Here is a 17,063-nt window from a genome sequence, read left to right on the forward strand (position 1 = left end):
GCTCCAGAGAGCTATTACCTGTAACTTTGGGAGCTTTGCCAGAGCTAGACAAGGCCACAGGTTGTGATGGCAGTAGTGGACCTGAATATTTTGGCTACGAAGGGCACGCTCCTATCCCAGCTGCTCTGCAACAGCTCTCCATCGGAGAGGAAACCGCTTTTCTTACTGGCCAGAGTCCCTCGATCCACAACAGCCACAACCCAGCTTTGTATACAGATGCCCTGGAGATCTGCAACACCGACTGGCTGGGTAGGACAAAGGCAATGACAGACAACGCCTCCTGGGGTATCAGAGCTAATTCCCAAACAGGAGGAGGCTGCTGACTTCTCTAACCGAACATCTCCATGTATTTGTACTTTACCTCTTCAGGGAATTGTAAAGAGAATCTAGCCTATTTAGGTACCATTTTGACTAGCAAAATGAGATGTCAGTTTTCACTCTAGCATCTCGGTCTCCATTTTTAATCAGTCCCAGTGCCTTCCCCAAAGGGATAATCTCCACGTCCCAGTGGCACAGGAACGTTTTTAAACATACAGCTTGCACTGTTTAGTGTGGGCTGCACAAATCAAACCTGAAAGGGCCCCAAGAGGGGAGAGAAAGGGGAGGGTGGAGGGGGAGAAGGAAAGGGAAGGTCTGAGGCTAAACCAGTCCTGTTATTTTTATATCCGAATTATGTAAACGAGAGAAGTGTTGAGAGAAATTTTAATTCGCTAATCATCTCTCAGGTTGATTAGTAGCAGTGTGCATGTGGGGGAGAGGACACCCAGTAAACTGACCCTGGCAATGATCAGGAAACCCAAAGGCTTAGGTCTTGCACCCAGGGGCAAGCGCAGTGACAGAGAAGCATGCTTGCATTCCTAAATATATAAATATATATATCCACAAGGAAGAAGAAAATTAAAGTAAATGATATTTAAAAAAAAAAAACAAACCAAACCAAACCAAACCAAACAAACCAAAAAAAAAAAAAAAAAAAAAAAGGCTGGCTTGTCAGGGGTTGGGGATGAGAAGGCTCCGGTGTGTGTACTTACATAGAGGTCAGCACCGTAAAATCCGTCCTGGTAAACCACACTGCAGAAAATCCACACAAAAACAAAAAAACAAAAAACAAAAAACAAAAGAACAGAAAACACATTCCGGTTATTGAGGACGGCAGCATGCACATGCGTTTTACACAGGCAGGTGATGTATGAATCCACAACCTGGGCTTTTGGCAGGAGCAAATCAGCAAGAGAATGTGTGTGCGCACGCACGCTAGACGGCTCCAAGTCATCTTCCATGGCATGCAAAGGGGAAGGGGCGGGCAGAGGGGGAGACAGTATGCGAAGGAGAGAGGGAGGGGAACAACCATGTTGTACAATAAAAATAGACTCGAAAAGATCTGATGTCCTGAAGAAGAGAAACAAGGGTTTAGAAACCTCCACTCTTTTTTTTTTGTTGTTGTTTTGTATTTTGTTTTTGTTTTTTTCTCCTGGAATTGTTTTAAGTTACCCCCTACACACATGGAGACATGGGCTTCGTGAAGTGGGCTTGGAAATCGAGAAGCCCCTCAGAAGGCATCCCACAGGGGCCAGAATCACCTATGTCGGAAGCACGTTTCAGAGAGTTGGGTACGATTGTTTATTTGAGCTCCACGGGGCTGCTTGGCTTTGTTTCTGACATCCATACATCACCTGCTTTTTACCCTGCACATTAGACATGCGATAAGATTCGGCTGATCACACAAGCATGCAAAGTATTATTATTCAGCATCTTAAAGAACCGATGCAACACCTCCGGAAAAACAAGTCAATCAATTCTGATCAAAGTAAACACAGAGAAATGTAATTGAAAAGAAAAAACCAAAAATACCCACAATGCATTGCTTTCACAAGCAGAGATAATGAGCCAAAAAGGTTAGGTGACTGGTCCAAGGTCCGAGAATTGGAAGGTGCAGTGGGAGTCCCTGCTAAGTCACGGCATTTTCCAGAGCAGAGAGGAGCGACTGGGAGGGTTTCCATGGGATGGTGCCTTTTCTGGTTTAAGCCATTTGTTTGTTTTTTTTTTTCTTTCTCTCAGAACTTCAAGCAGCAAAATCGATAAACCAGAGCCCAGAGAGCCACCCTTACCAGAGCGTTTGCTGGCATAGGACTACGCAGCTTGCCTTGGGGACAGGGGTTGGGGAAGGATGAGGAAGGAAGACAGGGTACGCCCCCCACCCGTGTGCGTTCAAGCGTGTCCTTGGTACTGAGGGATTTCCTCTTGCTTTCTCCTCTGAACAGCTCCGCACAAACTCACTCAAGGCTTTAAAAAGCATCAGCCCCACCATCTGCGATATTCGTGGACCTAATGTGCATGACTTACCAACCAGAAGCATTAAGGAAAAAAGAAGGCATGGAGTGCTAGCTTTTCTTTTAATTATTTTTTTTTTTTAACTCGTCAGATGGAATGCGAAATGCTGCCAAGAGCCTGCCACCCTCAGACACCCACCTATTGTAAGGCACGCACGCACAAAAAAAAAGCCCAGCGTATCTTGCCAAAATTCTGCATGCTATTACTAAAAAAAAATAAATAAATAAGTAAATAAAAATAAATCTGTTGCAGAGTTAGCTACTGCTTGAATAATTCAGTCTCGCTGTCTTCCCCAGGAAAAGTACACTCCATTCCCAATGGACAGAGCTATTGTTGTCTCCAAGAGCGCTGGGAGCAGATATGTAGATAGAGACCCTTGTTAGAGGAAGAGGGGAGCCACTTCAGCAGGGAGAAGCAGGCCATGAGATCATGTTTGTCGAAGCTAAATTTTGACAACCACATAACAAAGAATTTGGCTCCTGGGGCAGTGACTTACATTGCTGGGTTCTCTATCTAGGATCTGGAGTGTTTTAGCAGTGATACTCCACCTGCTCCTGCAGGAAAGGCAAATGCATGACAGAGGAAGTGACTTGGTTTATGAACAGGTTAGCAGTTTTAACAGTTATTCCAAACACAACCAGTTGGATTAATAAAAGCATTACCACATTGGATCAGGCCACTGTTCGTGTAACTTAGAATCCTGTCAGCAAGAGATGCTAGCATCAGCTCTCCAGAGAAAACTGCAAGGAACACTAGTAACATGTAAGAGGAAGGCTTCCTAAGTTCAAGCAACCAAGCACACATGCATCCTCTCTCCTTCAGTTGGGACCTAGCTGATACCAACTGCCAGCGCTGAAATTCAGCAAGGTTTATTTACATGCTAAAACATCCACATTTGTGATTCGTAACGTTGGCAGAAGCTTCGCTTGAGAACCACAGAGACCATTCTGGTTACGTAGACTGACCAGAAGCGTAAAGCAGCCCCATCGAATCTCAGTGGCATCTGTGAAAAGCCCAATAGATGAGCTAAAAGACATCCACAAGAACCAGGCATATGCTGATTTTGTAAAGCAGCCATCATATCATTAATCGAGCTGTACCAACATTCGACTGTATTGTAAAAGGAACCAAAACCAACCAAACAAAGCAAAACAAAAGAACAAACAAACAAAAAAAAAAACCACAAAAATCACTACTGCCTTATGTCTAGTCTGACTTTTATCTACTTCTTTCAGTCAGAGAATCTTCTACATATTTACACTCCTAGACTAAATTACACTTTACTCTAACAAGCCTGCTCTTCATAGATGCACCTAATGAACATGAACAAGCCAATGCCTCACCTACAGTTTGAGAAATAAAATTGATTGAGCTTACTTAGTTGGGAGAATTTTACAGTAGGCATGTTTTTTTTTTGTTTTTTTTTTTTTTTTTTTTTAAGGTTTTCATTTAATTCTTACAGCCTTTGGGCTGAAGTGCAATTCGTCAGCTTTCGTTTAGAAAGCACGGCCGCTGCAGATCAGGGCAATATTCCTGCACTGGCTTTAATCACGCTGTAGACTAGAGGTTATAAAGCCTCCATCCTAGTATTGAATGCTGCCTCAGTTATACACTGAAGGGTGCATTTTGTGTTCTGAGGTCAGGCTTGGGTGACTATCTAAATGGTCTGAGCAATTGCTTTCTACTGTATGAATAACCTTCCCTGGATAAACATCCATGTCCGTACATACCCGTACGTACCTTTTACATATGTATTAGTAAATCTTTGCTTTAGATCCTGAAAAAAGTGTGTATTAAGAATGATACCATTTCTTGCACCTTCCTCTGGAGCATCTAGCACTGCAGATGCTGTCAAATATTATACACTAACCTGAACAGCCCTCAGGTCTGATCCAGCATGGCAATTCCAACAAGCTTTTATTATTATTCTACATTCTGTATTTTTTGAATTCTGCTAAGCTCACACATTCAGGGGTACTGTTAATTTTTAAAATGTATTAAAGTATTAAAACATATTTTTAAAGTTTTGTGAAAATCAGTTCCTTCTACCAGGTTTGAGTTCACCCGCAGCTTACTTTACTGTCTTCTTCCACAAGACTCTAAACCTCGATCATTCACGTGCTGCTGACAGATCTTACGGTGTCAGCTTCCCACTGGCCAGGAAGAAAGCAACTGATGCAGGATAAGGTGTCAGGAATGTGTGACTGCCCTGACTCAGGGGAGGTCAGCAGTGCCCACACAGAGCTGTGGCTGTCCTACAGGTTACTGCGACACAGAGCTGAACAGCACAATTTACATCATTCCCTAAGGAATCAAATTCCATCTACAAAACAGCACGTAGAGACTCCGACTATGATGACAATAAACACCAGAATTAGTTAATTGCATCCCAGTGGTTGGGATGAGGGGCAGCTCTGGGCCATTTCTGAAGGCAATTTGTTTACTGCTGTCCCGCAAGTATTTACGGGATAGCACACTGCCCATGAAGACATGAAATCGGTCAGCAGCGTCAGACAAACCCAACATAATCTAAGTAAATAGAGTCACAAGACAGTATTTGGAAGGGACAATCGTTGGATCCTGGCCTATATTCCAAACAGAAATAAACCCTTTACAGGGGACTCAGGCTGGGTTTAAATCAAAGACAGGGCTCGAGTCCCTCTCGGTGCAGCCCTGCTGACAGCCTCTCCCAGGAATGATCTAGCTGCTATGCCCCGAGTGAAGCACGTACCCCCCCTCCCCGGTGCAAGTGCTGCATATCCTCCTAGACGGCAGCACTTAGCTGTGCTTCTCTGTTTCACCATGAAGCATTTCCCAATCAAACAGGGCTGGGTCATTTTTAGAGCAACAGACAGACAAGCTGCAGGTCAGAGGCTATGGTTAGAGGACGTACGATATGAACTAAGAGCAGCGGTACAGAGAGGTGGATCTACAAGTCCAGAAGAACTGCTCCATTCTGAAGGCCTGTGTGCTCAGCCAGGAGGTTTCATTTTAAGTCTCTGGGTGAATTAAATACAAACATTGCCAGATTTGTCTGAGAGCAAAGCTAGACAGATACGTGACCGCTGCAGCTTGCTTCCTTCAGCTTCACTTTAAATATCAAATGGACTCTAACAAGAAAGGGCTGCAGAAGCTCTCCCTGCTTCATCTGCTACAGAAGGCATTGCAAGCTTATCCGGCATCCATCAGGCCAGATCTTTACATCCTGTGTGGCTTCCTCCTCTCTTTTTATTAAAAGATTTGTCATTTATTTTCTTCCCTTTTGGGGCTAGTCTAAGGGGGGGTAATAAAAGGGTCAATCCATTTTTCCCTGTTGGAGGATTTGTCCCTACTCCTACTCTTTCTGAGAAACTTGCCTGGAAAATATGGCAAACAAAATTCCAGAGACAGGCAATATGAATAAATCATCAAAATCAAACAAAAAAAAAAAAAAAAAAAAAAAGAAAAAGGAAGGGATTTGCCGATGTATTTGTCACTCCATCACACTTAAACAAACAAAAATCCCCAAACAAAACCCACGTACAAACCTGGTTCCCTGTACTCTGAAGAGCAGAATACTCTTTTGTAACAGAATCTATTCCACTGCATTACTAGCAAAAAGTCAGAGGGCAGAGAAGTGTGCTGAGGCCACGCATTCACCACCGCTTCATACAACAGTTAGAAGAATGCTGCACTTTCGTTCTCCCTGTATCCCAAACACTCCCAACTTCAAATTAATGGACTTGATTAATCTTTGTTTTAAACCTTTTTAAACTGTCTCCAACAAAGAAAGCAAATCCATTGTGGGTAACTGGCTCTTCTGTATCCTACTGTCAGATGGTGAGGCATGAAGGTAATGGATAATATTCCTCATTCCTGGGTAAGAAAACCACAAAGGGAGCGCAGAGAGTACAAACTTTTCAGAAATCTTAGGCCTCTCTTTGCATCCTTCTCAGTAGCACTACCATGTATTGGGCCAATGGATGACAAATACCAGGCAGACGAATTGAGGAATTATGAGAAGGAGTACATCAGCACTTTAGGCTGCTGCAAGAACTGAGAATTGTTTCAGGCAAAATTTAGATTTGCCCCCGTTGGATGCCGTTGTGTGCAAAACGCTCTTGCACTTGCAATATCCCGCCTCTCACCATCCAGACAATTTTCGTTAGGTTTTTGTTAGCCAATTAGCTATTTGACACGGTTGTGCAGAGCACTCTGCTCTTGTGACCAGTGCTTACCCTGGGTAGGCAGGGATGGCTGTGGGAGGTACTGCCCGGACTGCCCCATAAACCGTCCTTCCTCGGCCCCTCAGGTGGGCTCCCCGAAACGCGGCTGCTGTGGTGGCTGCAGTTGGATAGGGGAAGCCTGGAACTGGAAAGACAGACAAGGTGGAGGGTGAAAAGGATCCGAGCTCCTGCCCAGGGAACAACCGCCTGCTTCAAACAAGGTGACACAATAGCTCCACAGCGGTGGGACGTTTTGCATCAATCCTGCAGAGGGGCATGCTTCTATCCCAGCAAGCATCGGATACATACGTCCTGCTACACCATGGCCTTCAGGGGAAGAGGGGTTGCAGAGAGGTTTGGCATGCAAGAGGTTAATGCTTCGGCATGCCTTGCCCACCACAAACAGGGTACAAATCCCCCCCTTCTGACACCGCCATGCAGTCTGGTTAGAGTCCGAGAAGCGCAGAGAGTTACTATCAATACAGCAGGCGGCTCTTCCAAAACTGCAGAGGCTCTTTAAAATAATTTGTCAAGAGGCCCTTAAAGTCAATCAACTTACATCAGTCTCTTCCCTCCTTTCCCCTCCCACTCTTTGCCACCCAATCCTCTGTATGTTCATTTTAAAGCCTGAAAGACAAGATAGCCCATATAACAGCAGCAGAAACTTCCCATAAAGTGCCAGCTTTCCGAGAGCCCCTCTTCACTTAAAAAAAAGCGTGACCAGGACCCGGCCCCACGCCTAACGGGGCCTGCTTCATTACTCTTTAACGCTGGCGTGAACTGGCTCACGAGGAAACGATGGAAAGCCCTCGAGGCATCTGCAAATACTGTAAGGAGCAGACGCCCAGAAGGGAGCGAGTCGCCAGGCACGAACCCAACCCAGCGCGCGCCCAGGTGCATGCCACCGGGGGCCCTGCAGACTGGTGGTTTAACAGCGTGTATAATATGTACTTTGTAGGGATTTGTCCCTTGGGTTTCTTTCATTTCCAAGGGGCCGGGGTTGGGGGGTGGGGGGGGAAGGGGGGGAAAATCAAGGGAATGGCCTATTCCTCGCACACACCCTCCCCTTGTTCTGCAGCCTCCTCATCGCTCAGAGCCCCGTTCACCGGCACAGAAACACACTGCGGATGAACAAGTTACGGCCACTGCACGGTATAGGCTTGGGCTAGAGGTAAACTCCTTCCCAGCGAGACCCATCCTTTCAAGTATATATTATACAGACTGGAGAGAAGGGAAACAGGTCATAGTTAACTCAAGCACAGCAACAATACAGGGGGCCAATGGGGGCTACTTACTGATTAAAGGAATGTAAGTGTTAATACCCCCCCTTCCTGACAGGGGCACTGCGGCGTCATTGCCCAGCGAGACATCTGCTTGAAAGCTGGACGCTAATTTAATTTTAGAAAGAATAAAAAAAAAAAAAAAAAAAGAAAAAAGAAAAAAAAAAAGAACGTAAAAAGGTTATAAAGAAACAGCAAATTGAGAACATAAACAAACACCACTGCAGTTAAATGGCAGAAGTGGAAGTGTCTACTTAAGCTCTACCTGCATATAACTCAGGGCCGTACACCGCTCCAACCACAGGACTCAACTTCCAACCTGCAACAACAAAGACTGCAGTGAATGCCAAAATCTACACCAAGAGAAGGAGCAGGCAGCGTGGGGACGGGGGACAGTCTCTTGCATGCGCCCCAGCAGCTTCACACGCAGCAGCAGCAGCTCTTTCCCAATTTCAGCTTCACCTCAATCCCCCTTGGTGTAGATGGAGGCCAACTGCCTTTTTCTAATGTCAAGTTCTAGGGACGGGTCGCTGTGCTGGAGGGAACAGCCAAACGTCAGCTGATCCTCAGCAGGGCAAGCACGCCGTTGAGGGAATGCCAACTACCTTATAAGCATGTTTGCCACGAGCACCGTGCGACCCTGAATTCTCGGCCTGACCCTTGCTGTCAGCTCCTCCACGCGCCCAGGGGAACGCCGTGGAGCCAAAGCCTCTCTCTAAAGCCAGCGGCCCAGCCTCTCGTCCCAGGGAGGTCAATTCACACCCTTAAATCCTCAAATCACCGTTCTGCCCTGTTTGCTAGAGACCTAAAAAGCGCCGGTGATTGAGATTTCCTCGCTAACTGAACTACACAACTGTATCACACAGAAGCAATTCACTCTGTTCCTCTCACATTTGTTCCTCTCCGTGTTATTTTAGCGTTTCCTGCCTTCTTTGTGCTTCATCTTTTCAGATGAAAGCCTTCCCAGAGAATCGGTTTTAATATCATCTGGATAATTGGCAAGAACTGAAAATCACCAACAGAAAAAATACAAGAGAGAACCCTTCAGGTCATCAAAGGCCTGCCACTGGAGACGGGGTCTGATGAGAAATATGTTCCCCAGTCAGATCTAGAGACCTGTTATCTCCCCCACCTTTCTCTCTGGGGAGAGGAGACGGGTGTAAAGCTAACAACTTGATCTGGGCTGGCCTCCACAGAGCATGGAGAGGGACGGAGAGACCTCATCTGTTCAGCTAGCCATCACACAGGCATTTCTACTGAAATAAATCCATCCCCTTCCTCTCTGTCTTGATTTAGGAGTCCTAACACACTCACTGCACTTTTACCACCCCTACCCAGCCCAGAAACCAGAAGAACAGCATTGTGAGCTGCAGCCCATCAGCACCACCCCTTCACGGGCTGGCAGAGCATCACCGAGAGATGCAACATGCTCCTCCACACGACCAGGCATGCTGCCCTGTACTGCCACCTCGACGGCAAAATACTGATGCAATGGTGGCAATGACAGGACTGGGATCAAACCATCAATTTAACAGTGATTGTACCACTGCTTAGGCCTTAGGCCTGTGCCTTAGGCCTGGCCTAATACTGAGTGCCTTTACGTAGTTTTAAAGCAGACACTGTTGGTTGATAAAACAAAATACTCCTGCCTGTTATCATGTATCACCAGTCATTTGTTGACACCAATTTGTACACGTTTCTGTCCTTGCTTTCAAGACAATGTAATATGGCCGTGTTACCTTTTACTGCAGAATTCCCCAACTTCGCTCAAACACTAAAACTCAGAATCCCAGTCTTTCTGCTTGTTCCTATCCCTAATTTGTCCCTATCCCTAATTCCCCAGTTCTGTAACCAAAAAAACAATTACATGATTTGTCAAGAGCCACACAAGTCAGCAGCAGAGCCACAAATAAAATTTTATCTTCTGACTTCTGAGTCTCAGGTGGAATCAAAACAGATTCTTGCACTAGCAACTACCTATGCTTAGCTTCCTGCATTGCTGTAGCTGTTCAGGAACATTTTCAGGCCAAGAAGAATTTTTCCCGCCTGGTTCAGGACAAAGACTCAAATTCAAAATGTGTATCAAAGCAGCATTCAGTTCTGTCAGCAGAAGAATGATTTTTTTATGCTATATGCGTCTATGCCATAGAAGTACTGCACAGACAGAAGAACCTAGATATCCCAGTGAAACAGGATTCTTCATTAACCAAACAACTTGGTCTTTCTCTATTGAGGTTCACTGGAAAATGGCTGAATACCAGACACAGCCTGTAACAACAAGTGAACGCACAAGCAGTCCAAGGCCTCTGCTTTCCCAGCTGCTTGGGGACAGTTGTACTTTTACTGGTAGAACCTAAGCTGAGATATATCCAGCTCTTTGGGTTATAAAGCGTTTGTATTTAGGTATTTAGGTGACGGCCATCCTTCTGCAGACTGGCGCAGCATCACCTTGCGGCGGTGGCAGGTGACACATCAGACCTTGGGCTCCTTTTCTAGCTTGGCCACAGTGGGCATGTCACTACCCCTTTCTGCCCCAACTTCTCCACCTGAAAAATGGTAACCCTCCATAAACTCTTAGCTATACTGAAGCCTAATGGTGTAGATTAGGGCTTGGGAGTTGTTTCTTGATTTTGGTGGGGGCTTTTTGTTTTGTTTTTTCTTCCCCTGAGGAGGTCCTGATGAAATACTACGACATTCCCTTCACCAGGAAGCTTTCGTCTTCCTTCCAACCTTTCAGCACATCACCAGTCCCAACAGTCTCTCTTACCATTTGCGTATGGTGTGACCATCTTCTTGTTGGTCATCACTCGCGCTGTGGCATTGTTAACCTAAAAGCAAGAAAGGGGAAGGGGAGGAGAGGGGAGGAAGCAAAGGACATTAGGGAAAATGATGGAAAACTCTCAGCTATCTCACACACACACACACACACACTATACTTCTCTGAGCAAAAAAAATTAAATAACTAATTTTACAAAAATGCAGTTATTTTAAAATTACTTTTAACAATTGCCATTTAATTTTTAACCATTACAGCTAAACATGGCATTTAAAAATTATGCATTAAACAAAAGGCCAACAAGAGTAACGTGCAGATTCTCAGACACCCTGCCACCCCTTGGCGCCTGTGGTTATTCCAAGCTCACCCATCTCAAGGGCAAAACCTTGGTGATTTCTGTCCAGGCTCTGTTTGAGTGGCAGCGACCACATTTGCAGCCCAGGACAGGGAAACTGAAGCAGGTGCTACACAAGCTGACCTGTTCCTCACGCTCACCGCTGGGCTTGGGCTCACAGGTCGCAGGCAGGTTGACTGCTTAGACAGGAAACCTGGAGTCCATCAGCTTTAGATTTGAACTGCCAAGGTTTGAGGAGGTTTTAGGAATGCCCCCAAAGTGTTTGGACAGTCCTCGTTCACCAGTTTCCTCCCTATCACTCTCAAATCTTTTTCCAAATTGTTTTATCCCCCCGAGACACAAATCTCTGGGAGCAAAGAGAAGAAATGCATAGTGGAAGAGCTGAATCTGTTGTTGTTGTTGTTGTTTTATGGTGCCCTCCACCCTCTTTACAGAGCTCTGCATCGTTCCAAGCGGTTTGATTGCTCAAGCAAGTGGGGTGTTACCACAGAGATGGTGCTGATAAAGAAAAGATGGACCAGTTCGGAAGCCAAGTTACTGCAGCCCCGTGTCAGACAGCCTCAAAGTTCTTGCAAGGAGGGTGAAGTTTTATCCAACATCAATAATTTATCAAAGCACATGCCAAATGGGAACTCAGGCTAGGGTTAAGAAGAAAAAATAAAAAAAAGAATACTATAAAAATCAAAGCTGCTCTAGGCCCTTGAGGCTTATGGAAAGGTGAGCGTACGCGGGGTGGGGAATCTGGAACTACATTTACTCTTGCTTCAGCCCCAAAACGATAGAAACATTACACATTTAAAAAAGAAAGAATGGGAAACAACAATGATGAGACTGAGAGCATGCAGTTAAACACACACAGATAAAAGAAAGAAAAAAAAAAACACAATTGATTCGGGGGTGGGGAGGGAGGAGGGAGGAGATAGGGTCTCACAGACAATCATTAAGATGGAGCGAGTGCCTGAAATCAGCTGCTACAGCAAAGTGCAACACAAGCACTTAAAGGAAAAATTGCCAGAACCGATCAGAAACCACCAGTCAGCAAAGAGACCAACAGCTGCATTTAACCGAGTAAAGAAAAAAAACGGGGAGGGGAGGGAGAGAGAAAGAAAGAAAGGAAAGGAGCGGTAACAGCTACAAACAGGTCTCAGAAAGAGAGAGCGGCAGAAAGAAGGGGCAGGAGAGAGAGGGGAGGAAATGGGTGCATTAATAAAAACCAGCCAAACTGGAGTTCAGTAACTCTGAGTAAGATGTGCAAGGGGAAATCACCATGAAGTCAGTAATCAAACAGCTCAGACTGCTACAAAACGATATGTACATCCAAAGTCCAGGCGGCATTACTCAACAGCATTGAAAATAAAAGGGGGAGAGGGAGGAAGGAGGCGGGTGGGGACAACAAGTCAAATCACATTTTGTAGTGTTAATGTGAGATGGCAGATGGATTTTTTCTTTCTTATTTAATTTTGTTCTTTTTTTTTTTTTCGTAATTTTAAGAAAAATTAAAAAAGAAAAAAGAAAAAAAAGCTTCTTCTCTAGCGCTTTCGTTTCACTTACCGCCAACTCGTACCATCGCCAGCATTGTGTATAGTTACCATGGAAAGAGTGAGTCAAGTGGAGGGCCCTAAACCCTAAACCATCGAAAAGGGAAATAAAAAGAAAAAAAAACAAAAAAGAAAACAAAAAAAAAAAAGCAAAATATGCAGACATCTTACTCAAAACGGCGGCTTTTTTTTTTTCCGTAATTTTCATATTCGATCAATATTTGCACTTTTTTTTTGTTGTTGTTGTTCGTTTGTTTCAAGAGAGAGGGGAGAGAGGGAAGGGCCAGTTAGCCTTCACCACAGTGGAACACCAAACTGGCCAACGCCACCCCTTTAGGACCAAAGCGAGAGCTAGAAACGTTTAAAGACCGGCTCCCACCGTGACCCGGAGCCCTTCTGCCCCGCCGCCCTCCCCGCCCACCGCGGGCATCGTCTCACACTTGCGTGGAGGAGAACTGGCCTCGGAGGAAAGAGAGGAGACTGGCTGGCCCCCTGCTTTCTGTGCGGACACAGAGTTAGAAGTCGGACAGTACTCTTTCGGTTAGTGTCGTTCAGGCCTGCTAACAGGAGATCGGAGCCTCGCAAACTGAAGCAAAGGAAAAAATCAAGACAGCAGAAGGGCAAAAATTTGGAGTGGGTGGGAAAAAAAGAAAAACAAAAAAGAAAAAAAAAGAAAAACAAAAAAACAACTCAATAAAAGGAAACGGAAAAGAAAAAAAATATATACCCAAAACAACAATAAAAATATTTTGTAAAGGGGGGTAAACTTTTATACATTTCAGTGCAGGGAGGTGAAGGACACAGACACAAACACACACGCACACACGAGACTGGGATCCAAATGTGAAATAAGTGAGGCAAGACACAAAAAGAAATCAAAAGAATAAATATAAAGAAGAAATTGAATTACTGAAGACATGCACCTCGATTTTACGGCCCTCTACCACGGTGCCGTGTAATTTCTCCCTGGCCCTGTCTGCATCAGCACTATTCTCGAAAGTTACGAACCCGAATCCCTGCATGCAGCGGGAGAAGGGGGGAAAACATGCACATCGTTATATATTGAAATACTGATCTCTAGGTAAATAGAGAAAAAATATCACAGTATGAAATCGACATCAGCACAACTCAGCAATAACCTCCTAGAGTCACATTGTTGGTTCATGCATGTTTCGTAAATGAAGGAAATCAAAATTCAATAAAATAAAGGAACTGTAATCATAATAAGAATAATAAGAGTAATTAAAAAAAAAAAAAAAAGAAAACATAAAAGCAATTGAGGCCAGACCAAAAAAGAAGTACAAAGTTACTCGAGACAAATTTTTTTTAAAGTGGTTTTTTTCTTTCTTTTTTTTTTTTTTTTCCTTTTTCAAGCTGGTTCGGCCCACGCGGGGCTCCTGCCCTCTCTCTCCCTGACCATGAAGACGCACGCGGTGCCGACCCCACCAACCCCCCGGCCACGGTACAGGCCATCGGCACTGAGCAGCACTTGGTCCTCTTGAGCAGCCGCTGCGAGAGAGAGCAGCGAGCTGAGTTCAGGCCCGGCACCGGCAATCCTGCGAAGCTTTGGGCAAATCAAAGCCTGAACCTTGCTTTTCCCACCTGTAAAACGGAGACAATAATAATTACCTACCTTGGAGAACGGCTGAGAGGAAGGGCTGTGTGTAAAGCATCCCTTGCAAGCTCTTCAGGGAACAGTTCATGGCTACTCCTACGCCTGTAACCTCCCTAATAACGCATGGGGAGGGCTTCTAGGTAGCACCAGATGAACATCACCCAAGGTGAAGATTTACAGTACTATGTAGTGGTCTAGTTTCAAAATTTGCCTACCTGTAAGCACCACGCTGGTCTTGAGGGTTAATCTAAACACCTAAATATGGATCTATTAGTAAATAACTTCTTTTTTTTTTTTTTTTTTTTTCTGGTGTTTCTGCCCTACTGCTGCCTCCCTCACAGCCTGCCACCCATCTCGCTTGGCTTTGTTCTGAGATGGCAACCTCTGTGCTGTGGATGACGAATCTCTGTCTAGAAACGCTATGAAGGCTGCAAAAAAAATAACATGCCCTGCTGGGTGCAGCCACAAAAGCTTGGGGACTACCAAAACGTCCCTTATTAGAGGGATTTAGGTTTGCTGAGCCCATGGCGGCACATGCAATGCTCACATCCCACATGCTGCCATCAGTTCATGCGGTCACGTAGGAGGGCAGGGGAAGAGATCATGCTCACTTCCACAGAAGTGGGAGCACCGATGGTCAAGCAGAGCCAAGAAGACTGAGGGAAGTAGGAATTAGCTGGTAGCAAAATGTATTTTACTACAGACAACCACGAGGAGATACTCTTCATGCCACTGCAGGGAGCGGAGCCAACCGAAAACTCAGCAACTGTCTGTGTTTAGGGTACCTTAAGAACAGGAGGAGGAGAACTGGCTCCTGGCTCCAAGGCAAATACCACTCTAATGCACAGGCAGCAATCTCTGCTGGCGCAGGGGGAGGGAGAACAAAGCCTGCATTTGATGCAATGGAAACTCCTGATGTTGAGCAGAGCACTAGGTAAGGCGAGCGACCCAAAGCACTGGCATGCTAGCCTGGCAGCCCCCTGCATGCAGCTCAAGGTTGGCATGCGTGGACCCCCAAAAACCAGCATCTGGATTTCCAGGCACCGTTAGCAACAAGACACAAGCAAGCTGTCGTTCTCTAAGTGCTTTTTTAAGGTCTGTACAATAGTCATCTTGGAAAGCCCCTTTGTGCATGCTGGCCTTTATCATCCACAGCTAGGTTTCCAGCACAAAACTATTATATATTTGTAAAATGTAGGGTTTTTTTATTATTATTATTATTTTCCTCTAGAATCAGCAATAACAAAAACTCCCTAGCTAAGTGTTGTCTCATATTGAAATCAACAAGAACTCTCCTTTGGGCACCAGCCCCCTAATCTAAAACTTGGGATAATTTCATTTTGTCAGCTTAAAACATAAAGGCTATACAAATAACAAACCACTGCCTTGTTCTGAACAACATATATGTTTTCAGCAGAAATCAATTAAAATCTGAGCTACAAGTGATCAGGGCTAATAAATCAGTCCAACCACACACAGCTGTCAAGCAGGTTGCATGGAACTGATGGGGGGGAGTGTAATAGCCAAGCTGATTATGAAGGGACAGTGTATTTTATCTGCTTCAAAGAGCCCCTACAGAGAAAGGGAAGACTGAGAAATAGAGTAACACGTTTCCCTCTGTTCGATATAATGGGGAAAAAGCATCTTGAAAAAGGTTTGGGGAGGAGGGGAGGTACAGACTGCAGCAGCAATCTCTATTTCCCTCTTCTCTTTTGACATTAAAATTTCTGTTTGTTCTAGTCAATCCTGCAGAGCCTGAATGAGATTTATGTCTTCTGTGATGCTGTGAACTGAAAGCTGGAGAGCAGAGGGAAGGTAATTTTTTAGACATTAGCCTGCGCAGACTAGAACCAAACTAAGACTATTTTAATTCACATTTGTTTGCAGTGAATGAAGTCTGTATGGGATTTTAAGAACAGATTATCATCGAACACCTTTAAACTGATTTTGAATTTTCTGTGTTTTTAATAAATTAAATCAAGAAAGGCTACAATCCGCATGCAGACTATCCAGGAATAATTAACAATGTGAACTAAAACGGAGTTAACTTGATTCTGAACAACTTAACTAATTAACCAGAAGTTTTGTTGTACTGACAGATCGGTCCTCGGCTTATGCAATGCTTTGTTGAAAACCATTTCATGTCAACGCTGAATTAACACTTCACATAGCTGACTACGATAAGAGTCAATATTTGTGTCCGCTTGGTTAGTCTTCTTAATGCAACCCTTTGACATTCAAATTTTCAATCAGGAAAAATAGGTGAGCCACGCTTGACATTTCTATTATTTCTAAGTTTAAAAGCTAGCAATTAAATACACATATTTTTGATGTGGGAGAGAAAACAACACATACATATATTTTTAATTCCTTCTCACAGATGACCTGCAAAGAATAGGGATTAATTTGTACCCAAATACATATACAACAAGCAATTCTCAGTTTTCCCTCCCAAGGCTGGCTTGCCCTTAAAGAAAAATAAATTAAAAAGGAGGCAGATAACCAGTATTTGCTAGCTCAGGTCTACAGCAAGCACTGGTTTGCCCCACAGTACTAGATATGGAGCCAGAGGAAGGGAAGATACAATCCTGGGTTAAGAAAAAAAGACTTAAAGTTTCTAGAGTTTAGTTTATACAAATAACTCATGTTTAATAAGACTGTTATGATAACAAGGCTGAATTTTTCAACATTTCCCCCTCCACCGACTGCCAGGAACTTCTCCCAGGCAGAAAATAAATTTAAACCTCAACGTACCCCAAACACTAAATAAACCCTGCAAAAAAAATTTAGGACTTCGGAGTAATTTGCAGGGCCAGACTAACCCCCTTTTTACCCAAAGGGCCTGAAGAGACCGAGTAACTGTCACCCTTTTAGTCTGGCCTCAGACTCTGCAATAAATAACAAGCAACATGATGAGCAGTGTAAAAAATAAATAAATAAATGTATATAGAGAGAGTATTTGA

The 17,063-nt window shown here is 44.4% G+C and overlaps 1 protein-coding gene across 27 annotated transcripts in view; it reads right to left on the bottom strand.

The window, feature by feature from the left end:
- RBFOX2 (RNA binding fox-1 homolog 2) overlaps positions 1-17,063 on the bottom strand; it is a 157,873-nt gene that overhangs the window by 14,793 nt on the left and 126,017 nt on the right. For 9 of the 27 annotated variants that reach the window (XR_014619067.1, XM_084300265.1, XM_084300254.1 and 6 more), the window contains 5 exons: positions 13,409-13,501; positions 10,584-10,644; positions 8,082-8,135; positions 7,832-7,924; positions 6,549-6,681 (listed from right to left, as the gene is read on the bottom strand). Coding sequence is in view for 15 of the 27 variants with exons in the window: in XM_084300265.1 (XP_084156391.1) it covers positions 6,549-6,681; positions 7,832-7,924; positions 8,082-8,135; positions 10,584-10,644; positions 13,409-13,501 (434 nt within the window). In the remaining 12 variants the exon portion in view is untranslated. The other 18 variants (XR_014619068.1, XR_014619071.1, XM_084300263.1 and 15 more) reach the window with 11 other exon arrangements.

Source organism: Netta rufina, assembly GCF_964035555.1.
Source record: "Netta rufina genome assembly, chromosome: 1".
NCBI lineage: Eukaryota > Metazoa > Chordata > Aves > Anseriformes > Anatidae > Netta > Netta rufina.